Source organism: Primulina eburnea, chromosome 2 (genome assembly GCF_022965805.1).
Source record: "Primulina eburnea isolate SZY01 chromosome 2, ASM2296580v1, whole genome shotgun sequence".
NCBI classification, from domain to species: domain Eukaryota; kingdom Viridiplantae; phylum Streptophyta; class Magnoliopsida; order Lamiales; family Gesneriaceae; genus Primulina; species Primulina eburnea.
The window spans coordinates 29,222,160-29,242,545 of record NC_133102.1 but is presented as its reverse complement, the minus strand read 5'-3'; the positions used below and the strand labels follow the sequence as shown (position 1 = coordinate 29,242,545).

The 20,386-nt window shown below is 34.5% G+C and overlaps 1 protein-coding gene across 19 annotated transcripts in view; it reads left to right on the top strand.

The window, feature by feature from the left end:
• The first annotated feature begins 3,600 nt into the window (after positions 1-3,600).
• Positions 3,601-20,386, top strand: part of LOC140823018 (methionine S-methyltransferase-like) — a 156,420-nt gene continuing 139,634 nt past the window's right edge. For 2 of the 19 annotated variants that reach the window (XR_012116100.1, XR_012116098.1), the window contains exons 1-2: positions 8,746-9,000; positions 9,114-12,167. Coding sequence is in view for 7 of the 19 variants with exons in the window: in XM_073184066.1 (XP_073040167.1) it covers positions 6,163-6,237; positions 6,570-6,822; positions 6,999-7,124; positions 12,258-12,451; positions 12,612-12,818; positions 12,975-13,070; positions 13,737-13,832; positions 15,492-15,551; positions 15,641-15,668; positions 16,397-16,488 (1,227 nt within the window). In the remaining 12 variants the exon portion in view is untranslated. Of the gene's footprint in view, positions 4,058-4,140; positions 4,665-5,620; positions 6,238-6,569; positions 6,823-6,998; positions 7,125-7,798; positions 9,001-9,113; positions 12,168-12,257; positions 12,452-12,611; positions 12,819-12,974; positions 13,652-13,736; positions 13,833-15,491; positions 15,552-15,640; positions 15,669-15,753; positions 17,433-20,386 lie in introns of those variants that run through there. The other 17 variants (XM_073184067.1, XM_073184066.1, XM_073184069.1 and 14 more) reach the window with 17 other exon arrangements.

Here is a 20,386-nt window from a genome sequence, read left to right as displayed (position 1 = left end):
GGGATCCCTAGAGTTAGATAAGAGTCAAATCCAAGATATGAGTTGGATTTTTAAGTTGATTGTTTTATATTGCTCATGTTTCATAGACTATGTGGAACATTTTGTTATTGATTACATCCATGATAGTATGTTCATGTTTTATTTTGTATATTCATGTATTATGATTTTGTATTCAATCGCATGACATGCATGTATACATGTTTATACTGGGATTGTTCTCATCGGAGTTTCCGGCTGTTGTTATGTCTGTATGTATGCATAACAACAGGTGGGGCAGGATCAGGGTCGAGACAGAGATGAGAGATCGAGATAGCGTGCAGATTACGGGCGTAGCAGAAGATTACTAGTGATGTTACATTTGATTTATAGTTTGTATTGCACTCTAGTTAGTATGAATGTACTGGAACAAGACATGTATTTATGTTTGCTGAAATAAAATAGAGAAAATTTCTAAACTTGTTTAATATACATTTGAATTAATGTTAAAAGCAAATTTTTGACCCACATTTTCTAGCAAAGATCCAATAAATCCCAAAAAGAATTGAGTTAGAGCCCGGGTCCCCACAGCAATTAAATGGCCAGTCTTGCCACAGTTGTAGCAATCATTAGGTTCTTCTTTGGAGTGATTTTCTGATATTGTTTCTGGAAGTTTCCTTGATTTCTCCTCGTAAACCTTCCAAACTTCTTGACAAACAATGACATTACTTCATTCCTCAGTTGATCAGCAGATTTTTCAAATGAACCAGTTGGTTCTAGCTTGACATCAGTTAAAGCAGTTGTGACATTTGATGTAGAAGGTTCCCCTTCTCTGGTTTGTAGTTCAAACTCGTATGCCTTTAGATTAGCAAACAAATCATGAATTTCAACCTTGTTAAGGTCCTTTGATTCACGCATAGCCATGGTCTTGACGTCCCACTCTTTGGGAAGATCTCTGACAATCTTAAGTGGTATTTCTTTGTTAGAATACATATTTTCCAAGTGCATTCAGCTCGTTTATGAAAGGGGATCGTTTAAGGTGCCCGAAATGCGCAACGAATGTTACAAAAATCTTTTGATAGCAAAAACCGAGCACTCCTTACACTAAGATGTGTAGCAAATACAATAAAACACAAAATAACATTCATAGAGTGTTTTAGAAAATATACCAATCAATCTTAAAAGATTGATGATGGCACCAACTTTGTTGTCAAACAACTAAGCTCTTCAATGGCAAGACTTATCTTCAAGCTTCCAAGAGCGCTCCTTGCTCAACATCAAGCCCACCACCAACAAAGAAGTTCCCCTCTAATTTTGCACTAGAAAAATTAAAGGATTTTTCTTTGAGAAGAATAAGCTATCCTCAATAAATTGAAGAAGAAAAATTATGAAGGAGCATATATAAAAATTTCGGCCAAGAGGTTTTCAAGGAGGAGAGAAAGAGACTTTCTTGGTGCTTGAAAAAGTTAAAGTGAGCATGTGCATGCCATGCCTTGAATATTGAAAAGTAGCCTTCGACGCTTCACCTCCCTTCATGCTTTCTACTTGGGCTTGTAACAATTAGAAGGCTCATGGACTTTTTATTTAAATGTCTCAAACACATTTGAGACCATTGAAACTTTACTTGATTTTACTAAGCCCACTAGTTTAATAATTATCTATAATTAGGTCTACAAGGCCCAGTACAGGCTAGATTCGGCGGAAGAGCAACACGATAAGCTAGCGTCCCAACTCTGTCAAGGATCTCAAAGGGTCCAATGAATCTCGGACTGAGCTTCCCTTTCTTCCCAAACCTCATGACACCCTTCATAGGTGCCATTTAATCAAGATCAAACATGTTCAATTATTTTTTTCTTTGTCGGTAGCACATGCCAATCTATTTAATTTTTTTCTTGTGATATAACTGATTGGATACAAGTCTTCATTTACTTCAACTTGAATAAACACATTTTTCTTTAGGGCTTATGTTTATAGTAGTTTAAAATCCATCTGATATAAATTTTTTGGAGCTTCCTAGCTCAAAATCGAGAGCAAGACGAGAATATCTGTCGGGCCTCACTTCATCTCGATCAGGCAGCGAAATCTGCTACATATCAGCTATTTATTTATCATTAATTCCTTGTCGTACGAGTTCGACGAACCATTTCTCGTAACAAAATTTTGATGTATCGAATAAAAAAGAAAGAAATGGAGAGAACATAATCACATATTCATCATTTGATTTTATAAAGAAAGAGCTCTCTCTGGCCGAGACCTACCCGTATTTGATACGCATGCAGACCAATACATATAAACGCAGCTTGTAAACTGAAAATTTGATGGTTAATTATTAATGTGTAACGGTGGTGTACGTAGAGCATTTATTTATTTATTTAACCAATTTTTATATTAATTTTATAATATATTAAATATAAAATATTGATAATGTTGAAATAATTGTATTATCAACTATATGAAACCTATAGATATCATGGTTATCTCAGCAATCATATTCTATAATTTATTTCATCCGACACATATTATAAATATAAATACACAAAAATTCATGTGAGATCGTCTTACAACCATTCGACGCAATTTATGAAAATATAAATCCGTGAAATTATCTTACAATTCGAATAAATATTAGAAAGACATAATTACATGGGACTTGCGGTCCATACTTGAGAGGGTATTAATTGACCATTTAAAATTTTTAAAGCTCAACCGCATAAAAAATCGTCCAACCATTGATGTTACAACGACTCTATGTTTTGTTGTATTTTTAGAGTGCGAGAGAATTAATAATTAATTATCAAAATAAGGAAAATAAAATATTCAATTGATTAGTGCATGCATAAAGTTGAGAATTATATGTAAATGTCCGGCCAGTTATAGTGAATGGCGCTATATCAACTTGTTTGATCTTGCTAAAGATCCAACTCCTCTTGTTGGATTTGAAGTGTGAAATCTTTTCAGTGAGAGACTAGCCTTCGAGTTTCCAACACCAAAGTTCGTTTTTCCTCGACGGCATATTTCCTGTCCTATTGGATTTGTGCAAACAAATAGACCCAAAATTTCAGTAATTGTTGGATCCCACAAGTAAATTACATTTTGAGAAAAGAAACATAACCCTACCTATATTCAAAATAAAAAGTAATATTTTTCATAGGATGACCCAAATAAGATATTCGTCTCACAAAATAAAATCCGTGAGACCGTTTCACACAAGTTTTTGTCAAAAAAAGTCAAGGTGGGTCGTGCTTTATTAGGCTTACGCTTTTAACTGGAATCCGAGTCTGGGAAGGATCCAAATAATTGACCCAATCCAATATTTCCTTTTTTACGATTCATTATAGTATACTAGTTACTCTACACACGCGTTGCGTGTGTGTACAATTTTTTTTATCATTATCGATGGAATAAAGTGAAAATTGACAAATTATGGAGGGAATAAATTGATATTTGAATGATTGAAATAAAAATAAAAGTGTGTGTTGAAATAAAAAACAAAAAACAAAATGTAATATTACTATAACTCTAAGGATAAAACTGGAAAAAAAAGATGGTGTCCTCTTACTATTTATTTTTCTCTTACTATTTATTAAAGCTAGGCATATTAGAGAAACTGTTTTGGTCTGTTTTTTAAACTCCCTAAAATACCCTCAATCCACCTATCCACGTTTTCCACATGGCGAGACACGATCAAAATATCTCTTCTCTCCCAGTTCCCAAACGCAGACGAGATTTTTTCAGATTTCCAAACTAATCGGAATATCTTCTTCTCTCCCAAATCCCACACGACGAGGCTCCTAAAACTCCACTCCCATTCCTTCTTTTTTCAGAAATTCCGGTTAGTTTGGTGCATCTTCTCCCCCAAATCCCACACAAAGAGGCGCCTAAAACTCCACTCCCCTTTCTCCTTTTTTCAGATATTCTGATTAGTTTGGTGTATCTTCTCTCCCAAATCCCACACGAAGAGGCGCCTAAAACTCCACACGAAGAGGCGCCTAAGATGAAGAAATTACCAGTGTTCAGACGTGCAGATAACAAACAAATACACTATCCCCACTGAATACATCTGAAATTCGATCAGTTTACGGTAAATTTTGAATACTGATCTTATTTGGTTTGCCTTCATTTCTACGACAATGTTTTGATTTGAGTCTTGGTAACTTTGAATAGGACTACAGGTAGCATCTAAGGATTATCCATTCTGTTTACTCATTTGGACTCGGATATAGTCATCTCAATTTCTCGATATATCAACTCCCCTCCTCCTCCGGCTCTTCCCTTCAAAAACAAATTCTTCTTCTCCCGACCGCCGCTGCAACTCCCTACGGTATTTGCATTTTTTTAAATTCTGTGAAAAACGATCTGAACCTCAACCGTGGGACGCCAATAGTTGCTTGGATTGAGTATGATTCGAGGACGTATGTCATCAATATAACATTGGTTGAATCATAATATATAATACATGTGTAGGGATGCGTTTTATCTAAATCCAGAGTGACCCATTTTTATGCTATTCATTTGTTTTCTGGGGATAGTTGGAATGATTGTTTCACGCTCATTTCCTAATTTTTGAGTTTCTTGAAAGGATGGAGATTTTTTTGTTGTTTTGTCTTGGCCGTTTTAGTGGTGAATCTTGAGAGATTTGAGCATTCTGGGAAGGCACATTTGTTTCGAGAAAGCGTTTTGTATCACAGGTATGATATTAATTTACATTAAAAAATGTTTTTTTGTTTCCTTCGAATATGATATCATGGTTGTTTACAGGATCTCCCAGTGTTGGAGCCTCCTACAGTATCTTGCTTTCATTTTGGTTGTGTAATTGGTGCTTTCTTATTTTTGCATTATGTGATTGTTGGTATTTCGATATTTCACTGATGGTGCTGCTTGGTGCATACATATGTTTTCATTTTCACCAAACATTGATTTGATGTTTTACCCTCTGAATAAAAATAATTTAAGATTTGGTGTCCAGAATAGTGAGAGTGGTTTGCTCTTTCTTCAAAGCGTGTTAGTTAGCATGATAATAAATATTGCAGAGTGAATTTTATGGTTCCGTTTCAGTTAATCATCTCTGGACTTTTCATCCTTTTGTGAAAAGAAACTGGTGGTTGTATTTTCCTCCTCTGTTTGCTGGTAATAAAATGTGATCTTTGCTTCTAGGAAAACTTTTAAATTCACCAAAAGACAATGTTTACTTATGTTGTAAGCCTACAATTTATTGTTATGAATGTCACGTCATCTCTTATTCTCAAGAATTGGGATGCAGAGGTGTGAAAATGCCCAACGCCGCATCGGGTTCCTCTGTTAGTTTTTTGCACCTTTCAGTAGAGTATTTTTGTTCTTGGTTTTAAATGGAGGTATAAGTTCAATCTGAGCACATTTTTCTCTTTCTGGAATCTTTTGCTGATCATTGTATTCATCCTTTATGGTTGATTCATGTAAAATGTGCTCTGATTGATTCATCAACAGAATAAATTTGACTTCATGCCGTGGATGGAAGAATGTTTATCGGTTCTCTATTTTTTAAATTCACCAATTCTGTTGGCTATGATCCTTCCGAGTTCTTATCCGGAGCATGTTCTTTCATTGTAGTTTTTTGTTGTGTTTTAGTGAAACACAAGTTCAGTTTTATTTTTAATCTCTTTGTCAGTGTTTACAATCAAAAGAAACAATGCAAGGAAGTTTATGTCGGTGGTGAATATTGGTGGAAATTAAACAATTCAGATTAAAATCTTACACAGAAGCTATTATCTGTAATTTTATTCTCAATTAAAAAGGTAAACATATGGATTAATTCTTATTTATAGCTGTTGGATTATGGCTATACTTACATTTTTTAAATTCTTGCAGGAAAATGAAATGCAGTTTTATTTCTTAACCTTTCATGCACTTCTACATGAGTAAAGTCAATATTACACGAATTATGGACCATTATTCATGATTCTACCTTGCATATGTCTTTTACATTTTCCTATAAAAAAAATTGACATTAATCTTCTACTTCTCAAAATGTTTGTTTACTTATACTTCTTAACAACTTGCACTAAATTTATCATTTTTTGTGTCATGATTTTCAAAATTCTTTAAATAGTTTAGCAATTGGGTTTTAAATTCAGTATTTTAGGTGACGCTTTGGCTCGAATTTGATGGAATGAGAATACATTTCTCTTGCAGATATTTGCACATTGGAAAATGGAAGCCACGAGTTCGGGAGAACATACACCAAACAACAATAACGTCACACATCAACAACAAAGGTCTACGCAGGTATGAAATTTTTTTAAATCAAATTTTCAAGTCAACATTTTAATATTGTATTGTGAAAATTTTAAAAAAAATCAAAAAATATTTATTTTTTACTAAGCAAATACATTCACGAACAATCAACATGATACAATAGCAATCATATATATATTTTTAATATTTCATAGTTAGACAAAAATGATGACTTATGAGTAAAATATAGCCTCAAATAGTTGACGACAACGACATGTACGAAGATACAAAAAAAAATTCATTCAAATTTTCTTTAAATTTATTCCAATATTATTTTCTTATTTTAATAAGCACATTAACTATTGGTCTGTAATTCTATGCAGAACGTGAGAAATTCTAACTCTAGATCTTACATCAATGAAAGGCGACAGATGCTAACGCATAACGAGCGTGAAAGAATACATTCTATGACCCAACAACGACGACAATCTTACCTTGCTCGACGTCGATCAAATTATCGAAGGAGACAAGATAACGACAGATCATCAATTCCAGATGAGTCTAATCTTGGTAATAGTAATATTGTTGCACCAACTACAATGATTCAACAATCGCCTCATAACATCGGTGAAAATCGTAAGTATCTTTTACAATATTTGGAATTATATCCGCAATGTAATGTTGAACAATACTTTCCTGGCGAAACAATCATTTATTAACTTTGATGTATTGTACAACACATCCCAAATAGTTCTCATTTTCAAATACTACTACCAAATTAAAAAAAGATATACATTGGTTGTTCATGACAGTCGTTGATGTCACTACAGTGCGACAAACCTGTCGCTCAGAGCCAATATCTTTTCATACTTTGACATCAAATTACGAACGTGGAAGTTCTAGCACGTGTCTACCAAGGCCAAATTCTGTTACTCAAGGTATTCTATTTGTGACATACATGTGTACTTTTTTTTAAAAAAAAATAATTATTGTATCTTTTTTCAATTTACTCTCTCACATTCTACGTTTAATATTTAATGACTTCAATAAGAGTGGATCAAACAGGTCATTGATTTTTATTTTTTGTTTTAAATGCCGATATTTTTTGCATAAATATTTACTATTTTAAATGTTTCAGAAGTTGATTTAAAAATTAACTAGGAAGCATCTTACATTAAAAAAATTATATTTTAAAACATGTAAATATAATTCAAACATATTGTACATTTTTTAATATCTTATTTTCATAGTTTTGTACAAGAAAATTTAATTTATTTAAAATAATTACTCATACTTTTCATAAATTCGTATAAATAAAAAAAATATTATTTCAGAATATGGTACATTTTTCATACATAAACTAGAAAATAAATGACTTTTTTATCAGAGCATGTATGCATTTCATAAATTCAATTAACATATATGAGAGAAACGATTATTCTGGAATTTTGCAATATGCAATATACATCGTCATATTTTTGGAAAATAGATTAATTTTAAAAACAAAGTTTACAAATAGTTTATAATAATAATTTTCCACTACATAACTTACTTCCAGCAACAACTATTTTTAAAATTGTTAGTTTGAATATTAATCTGCGAATTTTTGCAGGAAACATTTTCAATGAAAACAATGTGATTACTAACATACAACGATATCCACGTCCACGTCGATATCGTAACCTAGCAAGAAATTTCAGTGAAAGTGAGATAAATTATCGGTGGCAATTGTCTAACCCAAGAATTTGTATACATTGCCAAGCTCTACTGTTTCATGGTGAAACATCACAATTCTGCTGTAGAAATGGAAACACAAATTTGGATGCTATCCCTTCTCCCATTGAATTGCAAGAGTTGTATGCTGCAGATAACGAGGAAGGCAGACATTTTCGGTGGTTAATAAGGGCATACAATCATGTTTTCTCTTTTACATCGATGGGAGTCAATATAGATGAGTCCTTACCAGCCGGTACACATGGAATTTACACATTTCGTGCCCAGGGATCAATATATCACTCGATTGGAAGTCTTCTACCAAATGAGTTATGTAGGCCACGGTACATGCAGATGTGGATTGTAGACACAGATCATGATATAGACAACAGACTTCATGAAAATCCAGAACTAAGGCGAGAATTGCTGTTTAAGATACAAAACATTCTTGATCAACACAATCCATTTGTGCACGTGTTTCGACAAATTGGCAAATGTCAAGACATACCTAACTGTAGGCTCATCATCAGGCAGCAAAAACCTAATGCACATCAATATAGTTTACCTACAACATCTCAAGTTGCAGCCGTCATTGTTGACAACGAGTGTGCAGAAACTTTGAGCAACCGAGATATTACCATACAAGGAATCGGTGGAAACCTTATCAGCATTCAAGATGTAGTTGGCTATTATGATCCTTTACAATATCCCCTCCTTCTGCCATATGGTACATATGGTTGGGACTTAAATAGCCGAAATATCAATGGTACCCGATTAACATGCTTAAATTACTATGCGTATATGCTACAGGTTAGTGAAAAAAATATTTTACTTTATTATTTTTTTTAATAATTAGAAAAATTTTAAACTTAAATTTACATCAATTCTCATATGGTGTTAGTTATCTTCTTAACCAAATACGAGAAAATTCACCATCTTTGATTCTTAGAGGAGGTCGTCTACTTCAATAATATGCGGTTGACAATTACGTAAAGATTGAAACACAGAGACTACGATGGATACGTTCAAATCAACGCGATATACGTTCAGAACTTTACCAAGGATTGCAAGATTGTTTACATGGAGGTGAAAATCATGCAGGTACGATAACTTAATGATTTGAATATTGTACAATAACTTAATGATTTGATTATTATTTACACATATATGTTACAATTCACATCTTATACATATCTATCAAATACATTATTCAGGAAATATTGGTACCAGAATTGTTTTGCCATCATCTTTCGGTGGTAGCCCACGTGAAATGTACCAACGATATCAAGATGCCGTGACTTTGGTACAAACATATGGAAAACCAGATTTAATGCTTACAATGACATGCAATCCGAATTGGAATGAGATAAAAAATCAACTATTTCCTGGGCAATCACCTCAGGACCGTCCGGATTTGATTACGAGGATATTTCGGTCAAAATTTGAGGAATTTAAGAAAGACATTGTGGATAGAGGGGTTTTAGGTAAGGTCCGTTCTTATTCGTACGTCATTGAGTATCAGAAAAGAGGGCTTCCTCACATTCATATGTTGGTCATATTTAAAAATAATGACAAGTTGTCTACTCCCGACCACTTTCACTCAATTGTATGTGCTGAAATACCTTCACAAACAGAAGAGCCCAACCTACACAAAGCAGTTGTCCACCATATGATACATGGGCCCTGTGGATCAATCAATCCTAATTGTCCATGCATGGTAAATGGTAAATGCAAGAAGAACTTTCCAAAGCCATTTGTGGAATACACATCTCGAGGAAATGATTCATACCCTTTGTATCGAAGACGTGAAGGTGGCCAAGTTTCAATTCCCAACAATGACGATGTTTTCATTGATAGTGGTTGGGTTGTCCCGTACAATCCCTGGCTTTTATTAAAATATGATTGTCATATTAATGTTGAAGTATGTGGAGGGATTAAGTGTGTCAAGTACATATATAAGTACATCCATAAAGGTCCTGATCGGGTTGCACTAGAGTTACGAAATGGACAAAATTGTGATGAAATCCAACAGTACGTGGATGGAAGATGGATTTGTTCACCCGAAGCATTGTGGCGAATTTTCTCATTTGAGTTCAGTAGGATATATCCTTCAGTCATTATGTTACAAATACATACACCGAACCAACATTTAATTTATTTTGACCCCCAACAACGCGTAAGTGATCTACTTGCAGATGATGACAATTCTAAGACTATGCTTACAGAATTTTTCAAATTAAATTGTGAACCTGACTTGACTGAAAAGTATTTATATCGAGAATTTCCACAATTTTACACATGGATAAAATCTGGGAAAAAATGGATTCGTCGAAGAAGCAACAATAAAGTGGTTGGAAGAGTATATGTGGTGTCGCCATCTGAAGGTGAGAGGTTTTATCTTCGTATCCTTTTAAATCATGTCAGGGGCCCGACATCTTTTGAAGATCTGATGACTGTGAATGGGGTAACATATTCAACATTTAAGGAGTCTGCTCAAATGCGCGGACTTCTTAAACAGGATGATTATGTAATACAATGTCTGCAAGAAGCACGATCTGTTAGAATGCCATCTTCATTGAGAAGGTTATTTGTATCGATACTGGTGTTCTGTCAACCAACAACAGTTCGAGAACTCTGGGATGAGTTCCATCCTAGCATGTGTGATTATTATGGCAGAGAAATTTCATCCAGTAACTTCATCATCAATAAGTTATTGGTTGAGATACGAAGGTTGTTGCATCAGTACAAAATGAACCTTGATGATTTTGATTTGCCATCAATAAGTGCTGAGTTTTTAGAAGACGCACCACTATCGAGAATAATTGAGGATGAGCTTTCTTATCATATTTCTGATGATGATTTGAGATCTATTGAACGTTTGAATGCTCAACAGAGAATTGCATTTGACACCATCATAGAAAGTATTACGCATAACCAATCAAAACTTTTCTTCATTGATAGTCCTGGAGGCACTGGTAAGACTTTTTTATACCGCTCAATGTTGGCACATTTAAGAAAAATGGGTAAAATAATAATTGCGGTAGCAACATCTGGAATAGCTGCGACATTGTTGCCAGGTGGAAGAACTGCACATTCACGTTTTCAAATTCCACTTAGACCAACCGCATCAACTCTTTGCAAAATAAAAGAACAGACAGAACTTGCAGATCTAATAAGACGTGCATCAGCTATAGTATGGGACGAGGCTCCAATGGCAAATCGATATGCTTTTGAATCTGTCAGTAAGAGTTTCCAAGATATTATGGAAAATCAAATACCATTTGGAGGGAAAACAATGGTTTTTGGTGGCGATTTTCGACAAGTGTTACCCGTTGTTAAACGAGGGTCAAAGGCAGAACAAATTGCTGCAAGTATTTCAAGGTCAACATTCTGGAATTGCGTAAAGATAATACACCTTCAACAAAATATGAGATCTGCTCAAGATATTGAGTTCTCCCAATTTCTCTTGCGCGTAGGTGATGGATTGCAACATACTGTAAATCGTGATTTCATAAAATTACCAGATTCAATTATCATACCATGGGAAGGTGAACAATCATTTCAGATGTTGATTGATTCTGTTTTCCTGATATGATAAATCATGTTAATGATGAAAAGTATATGGTTGATAGAGCAATCATCACACCAAAAAATGTTGATGTGGACAATATTAATCAAATGCTCATTCTCAAGTTTCCTGGACTCTTGGGATAGTGTAGAAGACGACAATCACAACCTTTTTCAAGAAGAATTTTTGAATTCCCTTAGTCCAAGTGGTTTTCCACCCCATAAAATCATATTGAAAGTATGAAGTCCTGTCATGCTCTTGAGAAATGTTGCATCTGAACTTGGTCTATGCAATGGAACAAGATTGATATGTCGCATTCTTGGTAGAAATTTTATAGATGCTGAGATCATAACAGGTCCTCACAAGGGTAACAGATACTTTCTACATAGAATGCCCTTGAAAAGTGAAGATAATTCTGGATTACCATTTGAGTTGACACGTCGACAATTTCCCATAAGGCTTAGTTTTGCTCTGACAATAAACAAAGCATAAGGTCAAACAATCCCAAATATTGGCATATTTTTGCGTAACCATGTGTTCAGCCACGGTCAGTTATATGTGGCACTTTCGAGAGGAGTCTCACAAAATTCTACAAAATTTTTGGTAAAAGACGAGAATTTAGAGCGTCAAAATGGTGTATTCACAAGAAACGTGGTTTTCAAAGAGGTATTGCTACCTAATAGAGAATGATAAAGTGTAAGTAATTCAACTCTCTTTATTGTAAATTTGTTAAAAATAAATTATGTACAAATATTTACAGTAATCGTTAAATACATGATATATGTTACAGGATTTCAGAGGAGGAAGAAACTTACCATGATGGTGATACACAATATCTTTGTCCCAGAGGATTGGTCCTTTACGTTCTTTGAAGGACTTAACAGGCATCCAGACTCTATTTTAAAGTACAAAACTGTAACCGAGCTTGGTTGTGGAAATGGATGGATATCCATTTCTATTGCTGAAAAATGGTCACACCTGAAGGTAAGGATTCTTTGATGATACACTACCTGTTTTTATAATACCCAAGTCTTTTCAAATAAGTTTTCTCCAATTAAGGCACAATGGTTTTTATCTTATATTTTCTGGAAACTTGATAAATATGGCAAATGAGGTTCCTTAACTGGGTACAATGATGTGGCAGGTATATGGGCTTCATATTAATCCAAGACCAGTAAAAATCTCTTGGATAAATCTATATTTTAATTCTTTAGACGAGAATGGCCAACCTATTTATGAAGGGCAGAAAAAAACTTTACTTGATCGGGTGGAGTTTCATGAATTTGATTTGCTATCCTATTGTAGAGATAAACATTTAGAACTTGACCGAATTGTTGGATGCATACGACAGGTATTCTATTTAGTGAACTCTTGCCGCATATTTTTACCGCTGAACCTTTTTCATAAGGTCATTTAACACTATTTGAAAAGTTCATATACTGATAAAAATGACCATGGATGGCCTCTTCACACGTTTCCTAATGTTTAGCATTTGGAATTTATGCAGTTTCTAAACCCCAATCCAGATGCAATGTCCAAAATGATTACAGAAAATGCAAGCGACGAATTCTTGCATTCTCTTAGCAACTACTGCGCCCTCCAGGTTGTCTTATGCTTCAACTTAATACTCTTATCCACCGTTGTGGGTTTCAGACTCCTAACTAGAATCTAAATGCTCTTTGCTATTGTATAAACTTACCTTTACATTATTAATATCAATATTTTTGGAAATGAATTGGAATGGTGAATGCAGTCTGATAATTTCTCAGAATAGGCATTACTTTTATTCACGAATTGAGTTTGTTCGAGAATCTGGTAATTTATTTTTTTGGATCCGATTTTAAAGTTTGCTTCTTTTTCAATATACTGTTGTGCATGAAGCTATGGCGTAAATTATGGCTCCTTGGTTTGTGGTTTTGAATTGTCGAAGCAGCTGATTTTTCATTTCAAATTCCGGCTATATTTTAATTCTTTAGACGAGAATGGCCAACCTACTTATGAAGGCCAAAAAAAACTTTACTTGATCGGGTGGAGTTTCATGAATTTGATTTGCTATCCTATTGTAGAGATAAACATTTAGAACTTGACCGAATTGTTGGATGCATACGACAGGTATTTGATTTAGTGAACTCTTGCCGCATATTTAAGGCCGCTGAACCTTTTTCATAAGGTCATTTAACACTATTTGAAAAGTTCATAAACTGATAAAAATGACCATGGATGGACTCTTCACACGTTTCCTAATGTTTAGCATTTGGAATTTATTCAGTTTCTAAACCACAATCCAGATGCAATGTCCAAAATGATTATAGAAAATGCAAGCGACGAATTCTTGCATTCTCTTAGCAACTACTGCGCCCTCCAGGTTGTCGTATGCTTCAACTTAATACTCTTATCCAGCGTTGTGGGTTTTAGACTCCTAACTAGAATCTAAATGCTCCATGCTATTGTATAAACTTACCTTTAGATTATTAATATCAATATTTTTGGAAATGAATTGGAATGGTGAATGCAGTCTGATAAATTCTCAGAATAGGCATTATTTTTTTTCACGATTTGAGTTTGTTCGAAAATCTGGTAATTTATTTTTTTGGATCCGATTTTAAAGTTTGCTTCTTTTTCAATATATTGTTGTGCGTGAAGCTATGGCGTAAATTATGGCTCCTTGGTTTGTGGTTTTGAATTGTCGAAGCAGCTGATTTTTCATTTCAAATTCCGGTCGGGTGTTGCATGAGAGTACTCGATTTTGTATTGAATTGGGTCTTGATTTATGTGGTTGGATTCACCTGAATTATATGATGGATGCCATTTCCTTCACGGGTTTCTGAGAACTGAGAAATATATAAGATATTATACAGTGAATTGACTGTTATTTAGAGTTTGGAAGAGGGGTTTGTTTTTTATTGGTGAAAACTATGGGTTGTGTGTGTGGTAAAGCTTCTTCAGTAAACATAGACAGTGAGGATAGTCCTAAGCAAAGAGAATTGATTAGGAAAACATCAGAATTACGCGCGGCTCCAGCTATCTCCTCAAAAAGATATGAGAGCTTTAGTCTGAAGGAGAACTTGGAGAATCGTAGTGTAAGAATTGCATTGATTGATAAAAAAGTAAACGGAACAAGAAGGGTGAGAGATGATTACTATGACAAGAAAAGAGAAGCCCCTGAAGCTGCTAACAATTTTCCTTTAGTGGCAAATATTCCTAAAGCCGTAGAAGGAGAACGGGTTGCAGCTGGATGGCCATCTTGGATAATTGGATGAAAATTATTTCAATTTTGTGTATGATTTAATGTTATCAATAGTTATGTCGTTTCAATTGTGACGCAAGATAAACTTACTATTTTAACTTTCTTCAGTCTTTGCACAATGTTATCTTTTAGCATACTTATTATTAGACATGTTATCCTTAATATTCATGCACAACACCGCACATGCATCGTAATTTAAGCATATTGTAATATCATGAATGTTTAATATATTAGCTCAATATATTCATGACACACGCAACGCGTGTGCCTCGATGGCTAGATAGATGAACGATTAACGTGTTACGAATATAAGCTTTTCTGAGTTATAAGTAGTTTTTGAGGCCATAGTTTGGTTACAATTAGTTTTATGTGTTAGTGTTTACATTTGAGTAATAAGATTAAGGCCGAATAATTATAACTTCTCTGTTTTCCAAGCTCTCCTCCTTTTATTCTGCATAACTTCTCCTCTTAAACCCCTTTAGTCTTCTAAATTACTGTGGTTTAGCAATTATACTCCTATTAATGTGTTAAACTTTTGATCTATTTTTTTCCTGTTCCTTTTGGGATCAAAACCTACTAATTCAACCTTGAATTGTCTTTTTCGGAGACAAAATGTTTCCTTTATGTGTTTATATTAAAAAAAATGGATCTTTATCCGAGCAAATGTAAAAGAGGCTAATGCCAAGAACCATGTGAGTTTAAACTATATTATTCTTTCTTATTATGCCTGATTTCTTAAGAAAAAGAATTTGTTTGTTTAAAATCGTGTCAATGCAGGGATTCCCAAGCAGCGTGACTCCTGATTATGCCCCCTTTCAATTATGGGACTCTTTGCAGGTTGGAAATTAACTGACTTCCTTCTTTTCCAAGTTTGGTGACTTACCTTTCAAACTGCCAAGAGTGATTTATGGTTTGTTCTTTTCTAGGGCCTTTCAACTTACATGAGAATCCCAGGTGAGATATGCAACGGATGGAGATTAAGACTTAAGATTTATGTTGTGCCTTAACCCATTGACTATTGGTCTATAATTTTATTCAGGACATGACAAATTCTAACTCCAACTCTTACATCATGGATTAACATATTAGTATGATTTTAGCATGGTTTCATGAGTTTAGCGTATAATTTGTGTAACTTTCTGTCTTTTTATTTTTACTTAATATGTTTTTTATGGCTTGAAGGCTTTGGACATGACATGTATTTGGTAATTTTTATGACATTGATTTGCTAATGCATAATTTAAATTTACAATTTTTTCTTTAGACTAAACATGGTTTCTTGAGTTTAAAATATAATTAGTCTAATTTTCTGTAGGTATATGGGCTTCATATTTACATTGAGGGCCACACAAGTGCTAACTTTCTAGATACCGTTGAGTATAAAATAGTTCAATGTGTTGAACAGCTTATAAAAGAGTTTATAGGCACAAGAAAAATTACAAGTATGACTTCTATAAGGGAAATCTAAGTTTTAATTCGTGGAAGTGTTCCTAAATTAAAAGATGGCTCAAATAAATAATGTATTTGAAAATTGTGATTTTCATAAACATTATTATGGACTAAAAGAGGCTATTCATTTGTTTTCTGGGATAGTTGGAATGATTGTTTCATGCTCATTTCCTAATTTTTTAGTTTCTTGAAAGGATGGAGATTTTTTTGTTGTTTTGTCTTGGCCGTTTTAGTGGTGAATCTTGAGAGATTTGAGCATTCTGGGAAGGCACATTTGTTTCGAGAAAGCGTTTTGTATCACAGGTATGATATTAATTTACATTAAAAAAATGTTTTTTTGTTTCCTTGCGAATATGATATCATGGTTGTTTACAGGATCTCCCAGTGTTGGAGCCTCCTACAGTATCTTGCTTTCATTTTGGTTGTGTAATTGGTGCTTTCTTATTTTTGCATTATGTGATTGTTGGCATTTCGATATTTCACTGATGGTGCTGCTTGGTGCATACATATGTTTTAATTTTTCACCAAACATTGATTTGATGTTTTACCCTCTGAATAAAAATAATTTAAGATTTGGTGTCCAGAATAGTGAGAGTGGTTTGCTCTTTCTTCAAAGCGTGTTAGTTAGCATGATAATAAATATTGCAGAGTGAATTTTATGGTTCCGTTTCAGTTAATCATCTCTGGACTTTTCATCCTTTAGTGAAAAGAAACTGGTGGTTGTATTTTCCTCCTCTGTTTGCTGGTAATAAAATGTGATCTCAGCGGTTTGAAAATGTTTATCTAACGTTTATTGAAAAATGTAGACATGATTGGCTTTGCGACTAACATTGTAGCCTTTTCTCTAGACTCCGAGCTTTGTGGTTTTAATCAGTCTGCAGGGGTATGAGTCCTACCTTTTGGCTATTCAGCAAAACTAATCGAAAGACAAGGTTTCAGCTGCCAGCCTACCAGTTGAAGCTGATCAACACATGAAACCCAGTTAGGTTGAGATGTTGGATGTAATGAAACTTATCGAATGACTCCGGGTAGCGAATCCTCATGTCCCTGTATGTTTCCGAAGTAGCCTTTTCCTCCGAGTGATTTAGTCACTTGACTTTGACCATTTAAATAACTTTGTTTCGGAGTCTTCTTTCTTTCCTACATAAAGTTTGTGTATGTCTTTCCTCATATGACATATATGGAGCAAACTGATTTAGTACATGGGATGATTTCAACATGTATCTTTGCAGCATCGAGATATGGAACACATTATGTACTCCGGCTAGCATCAGTGGCAACGCCACTCTATAGGCTAGTGTTTCAGTCATCTCCAAAATCTCAAATGGTCTTATGAACCTCGGACTGGGTTTTCTTTTCTTGCAAAATCTCACAAATACGTGGTCGCCTATGGCAAACTCTAGCTCTTTTCGTTGCTTGTCGACGTAGCTCTTTTGTTGGCTTTGTGCAGTCTTCATCCTATCTCGGACTTTGACTACTATCTCCACTGTTTTCTTGATCAAGTCCGGACCAAATTCTCCTCTTTCTCCAACCTCGTCCCAATGTATGGGTGGTCTACACTTCCTTCCATTCCTACAGAAGATTTGTAACTATTGTTATAGTGAACTCAACTAGAGGTATTTTCGATTCATCTCTCAGTCTCCATTTTTGTAATTTCTAATCAGAAGACTGATCTTTTCGAATTCTATCCCTCAGAGTCAGCTGAACTGTCAAAATAGAAAGATTAGGGGCCTCCCTAGCATATACTGCAAGCTTGAATCGCAGAATCTCGGATTGCAGTGGTCTTTGAATTGATAATCGTGTAATGAATGTTGTCTTTCAAATCAATACGTCCGCTACTACATTTTATTTTCCCAGATGGTAGCTAATATCGTTGTCGTAGTCCTTTACAAACTCTAACTTGTTAGAGTAAGTGCCCGGCAAGCCAACTTATGGCTCCGGTTTACTGGCTATAAAGTTAAACAATCTTTATTTTAATAATATTTTACGATTTTATTCAATTATCGTATTATATTTTATCTGTATACCCATGCAAGCTACATAGATAAAGTCTATAAATATACAATAGGTACCATGAGGTCTGCATTTCAACGTAAAATAATGAAACTCATTAGACATTGTACCATATATTCTAAACAGGTTCCTTGTCGAATCAGCTGCCTAAAACAAGGATAAAGGTCGCTCGAGCTCGAGACTAGCGTTTGTGACATAAACGCCATTTTTCATTGGAAAGGGCATGGAGATGTCCATTAACACAGATGGGTGATCATATGATGATGCAGTGAACAACCTCACTCGGACTGTCCAAGTGGTTCCCACTTATCGAGTGGAATAGTCCATAGTTATGGTTGTACACCATTAGTCTTTTGACTCGGGAAAATGTAGGGGATATACGTACTAGCATGCACTTTGATCTGTTTACTTACTCCATCAAGGGTCATAAGGTGGTGAGGTTGTGTGCAGTTTCAAAATACGTAGGAGCAAATGCATTATAGTCGGGAATTAACCGTTCGCCTACGAGTGAAGATATCCTATGTGATATGATGAGTTAATAGTGCAAGAGTCTCTGGCCATAGCAAGAAATGTACTTTATGGAAAGGTGTTTTCCTAGTGGCACATACCATAACACTATTAGTAATCAAAGATAAATCGGATCATTGTCGACTTCATATGCAACTCTCGATATACCAATGGTTGCAGATTTGATCGTGATATATGTGTTGAAGGGACCATATTGTACGCTAACCAAAACTAAACATTCTTGTAGGCACTATCAGTGATTCCTAGGGGATCATGGGGCGATGCTACTAGACGCTCGTACCATGGTCCAATGGGTGCGATCAGAAATGAGTTCTGACATTCTTGATCAAGGTGTTGATAAAAAGAATGAGGCTAACAAGGGTAAGCATGAATAAAAATAAATGTTATTCTGAATCACATGGAGATGCTAAACCATGGCTAGTTGTATCCCTGAACGATTGAGGGTCACACAATTATCGGATTCTGTGTTCCCGTTGAGATAGTCAAATTTCAAGGAGTTGGAATTTGGCGACTATAATTTGATGGAGATCAAATAGGAAGCTTATAAAGGAGTTTATTAGACGATTCCATAGGATGGAAGAAATGGAAGTTGGCATGACTGCTAAATAAGGAAGGAGAGTGGAACTTCCTGTTTTGTGAAAGATTCCACTGAAACTGGCAGCTTCCATATATGATAAGTTCTAAATTTGACGAATGAAAATTTTTATCTTCGAAATTAAAATTTTCGATTTTAATTATATGAACAAAACTTGTATCATTGGTACATCAGCGCTCCTGGATCGTATATCATGGTTATAATGAATTCGGAATAATTTATTTATTGAATTGAGAATTTACTAATTAAATGATTGTGGTAGTAATGTTGACTACTAACATGAACAATAAATTCCCATAAATATTCTAAAATAGTCTAGAATTAAATTAACCAAGGAGTTAGTTTATAAATTAAATAACAATTATTTATTTAGTATACATGTACATGTATAGATTTTATATGGTGATATAAAATATGTGTATATGGTATTATTATATCTTGTATTATTAAAGGTTAAAAAATATTAATCTTATGAGAGTTTAAATGTAATGAAACTATTAGAGTTCTTGTGGGAGAGGAACTCTTAATTGGATTAGGAGTCTCATTTCATATATACGCCACTAGGACTCATAATACACATAAAAAGTTTTTGCACACAAAACTCAAAAATATCTTATCCCTTGAATAAACCTCTCGGCACCATTAAGGAAAAAGAAAAAAAATTCGGCCCCGCCTTCGTCGTTGCACCATCTCCAGGTTTTGGAATTTCTGATATTACATTCTCAACTCACAAATCGTTTGGATTTTGTAGTGCAACCAAACAAGGAAAAGAATCTTCGATCGTGTACTTAATTAGGCGATCAAGGTTGAAGATCCGTTCGTAGGGATTTACCTGAAGAGCTATCTCCACATAATATCCGGAGTAGTTGGAGTCTAGCATTTAGAACACAAATGTATAATTCTAAACGCCCTATGAATGTTTTTAAATACACGACGCCCAAGAACAAAAAATTTAAACTTACGCTGCGTCTTTGGTGCGAGAACACGATATCCCAACAGTGGTATTAGAGCCAGTAATTCTCAATTGTGTGTTTAATTAAATCATATTGAGTATATTATTTCTAACCGCGTAAGAATTTTTGAAAAA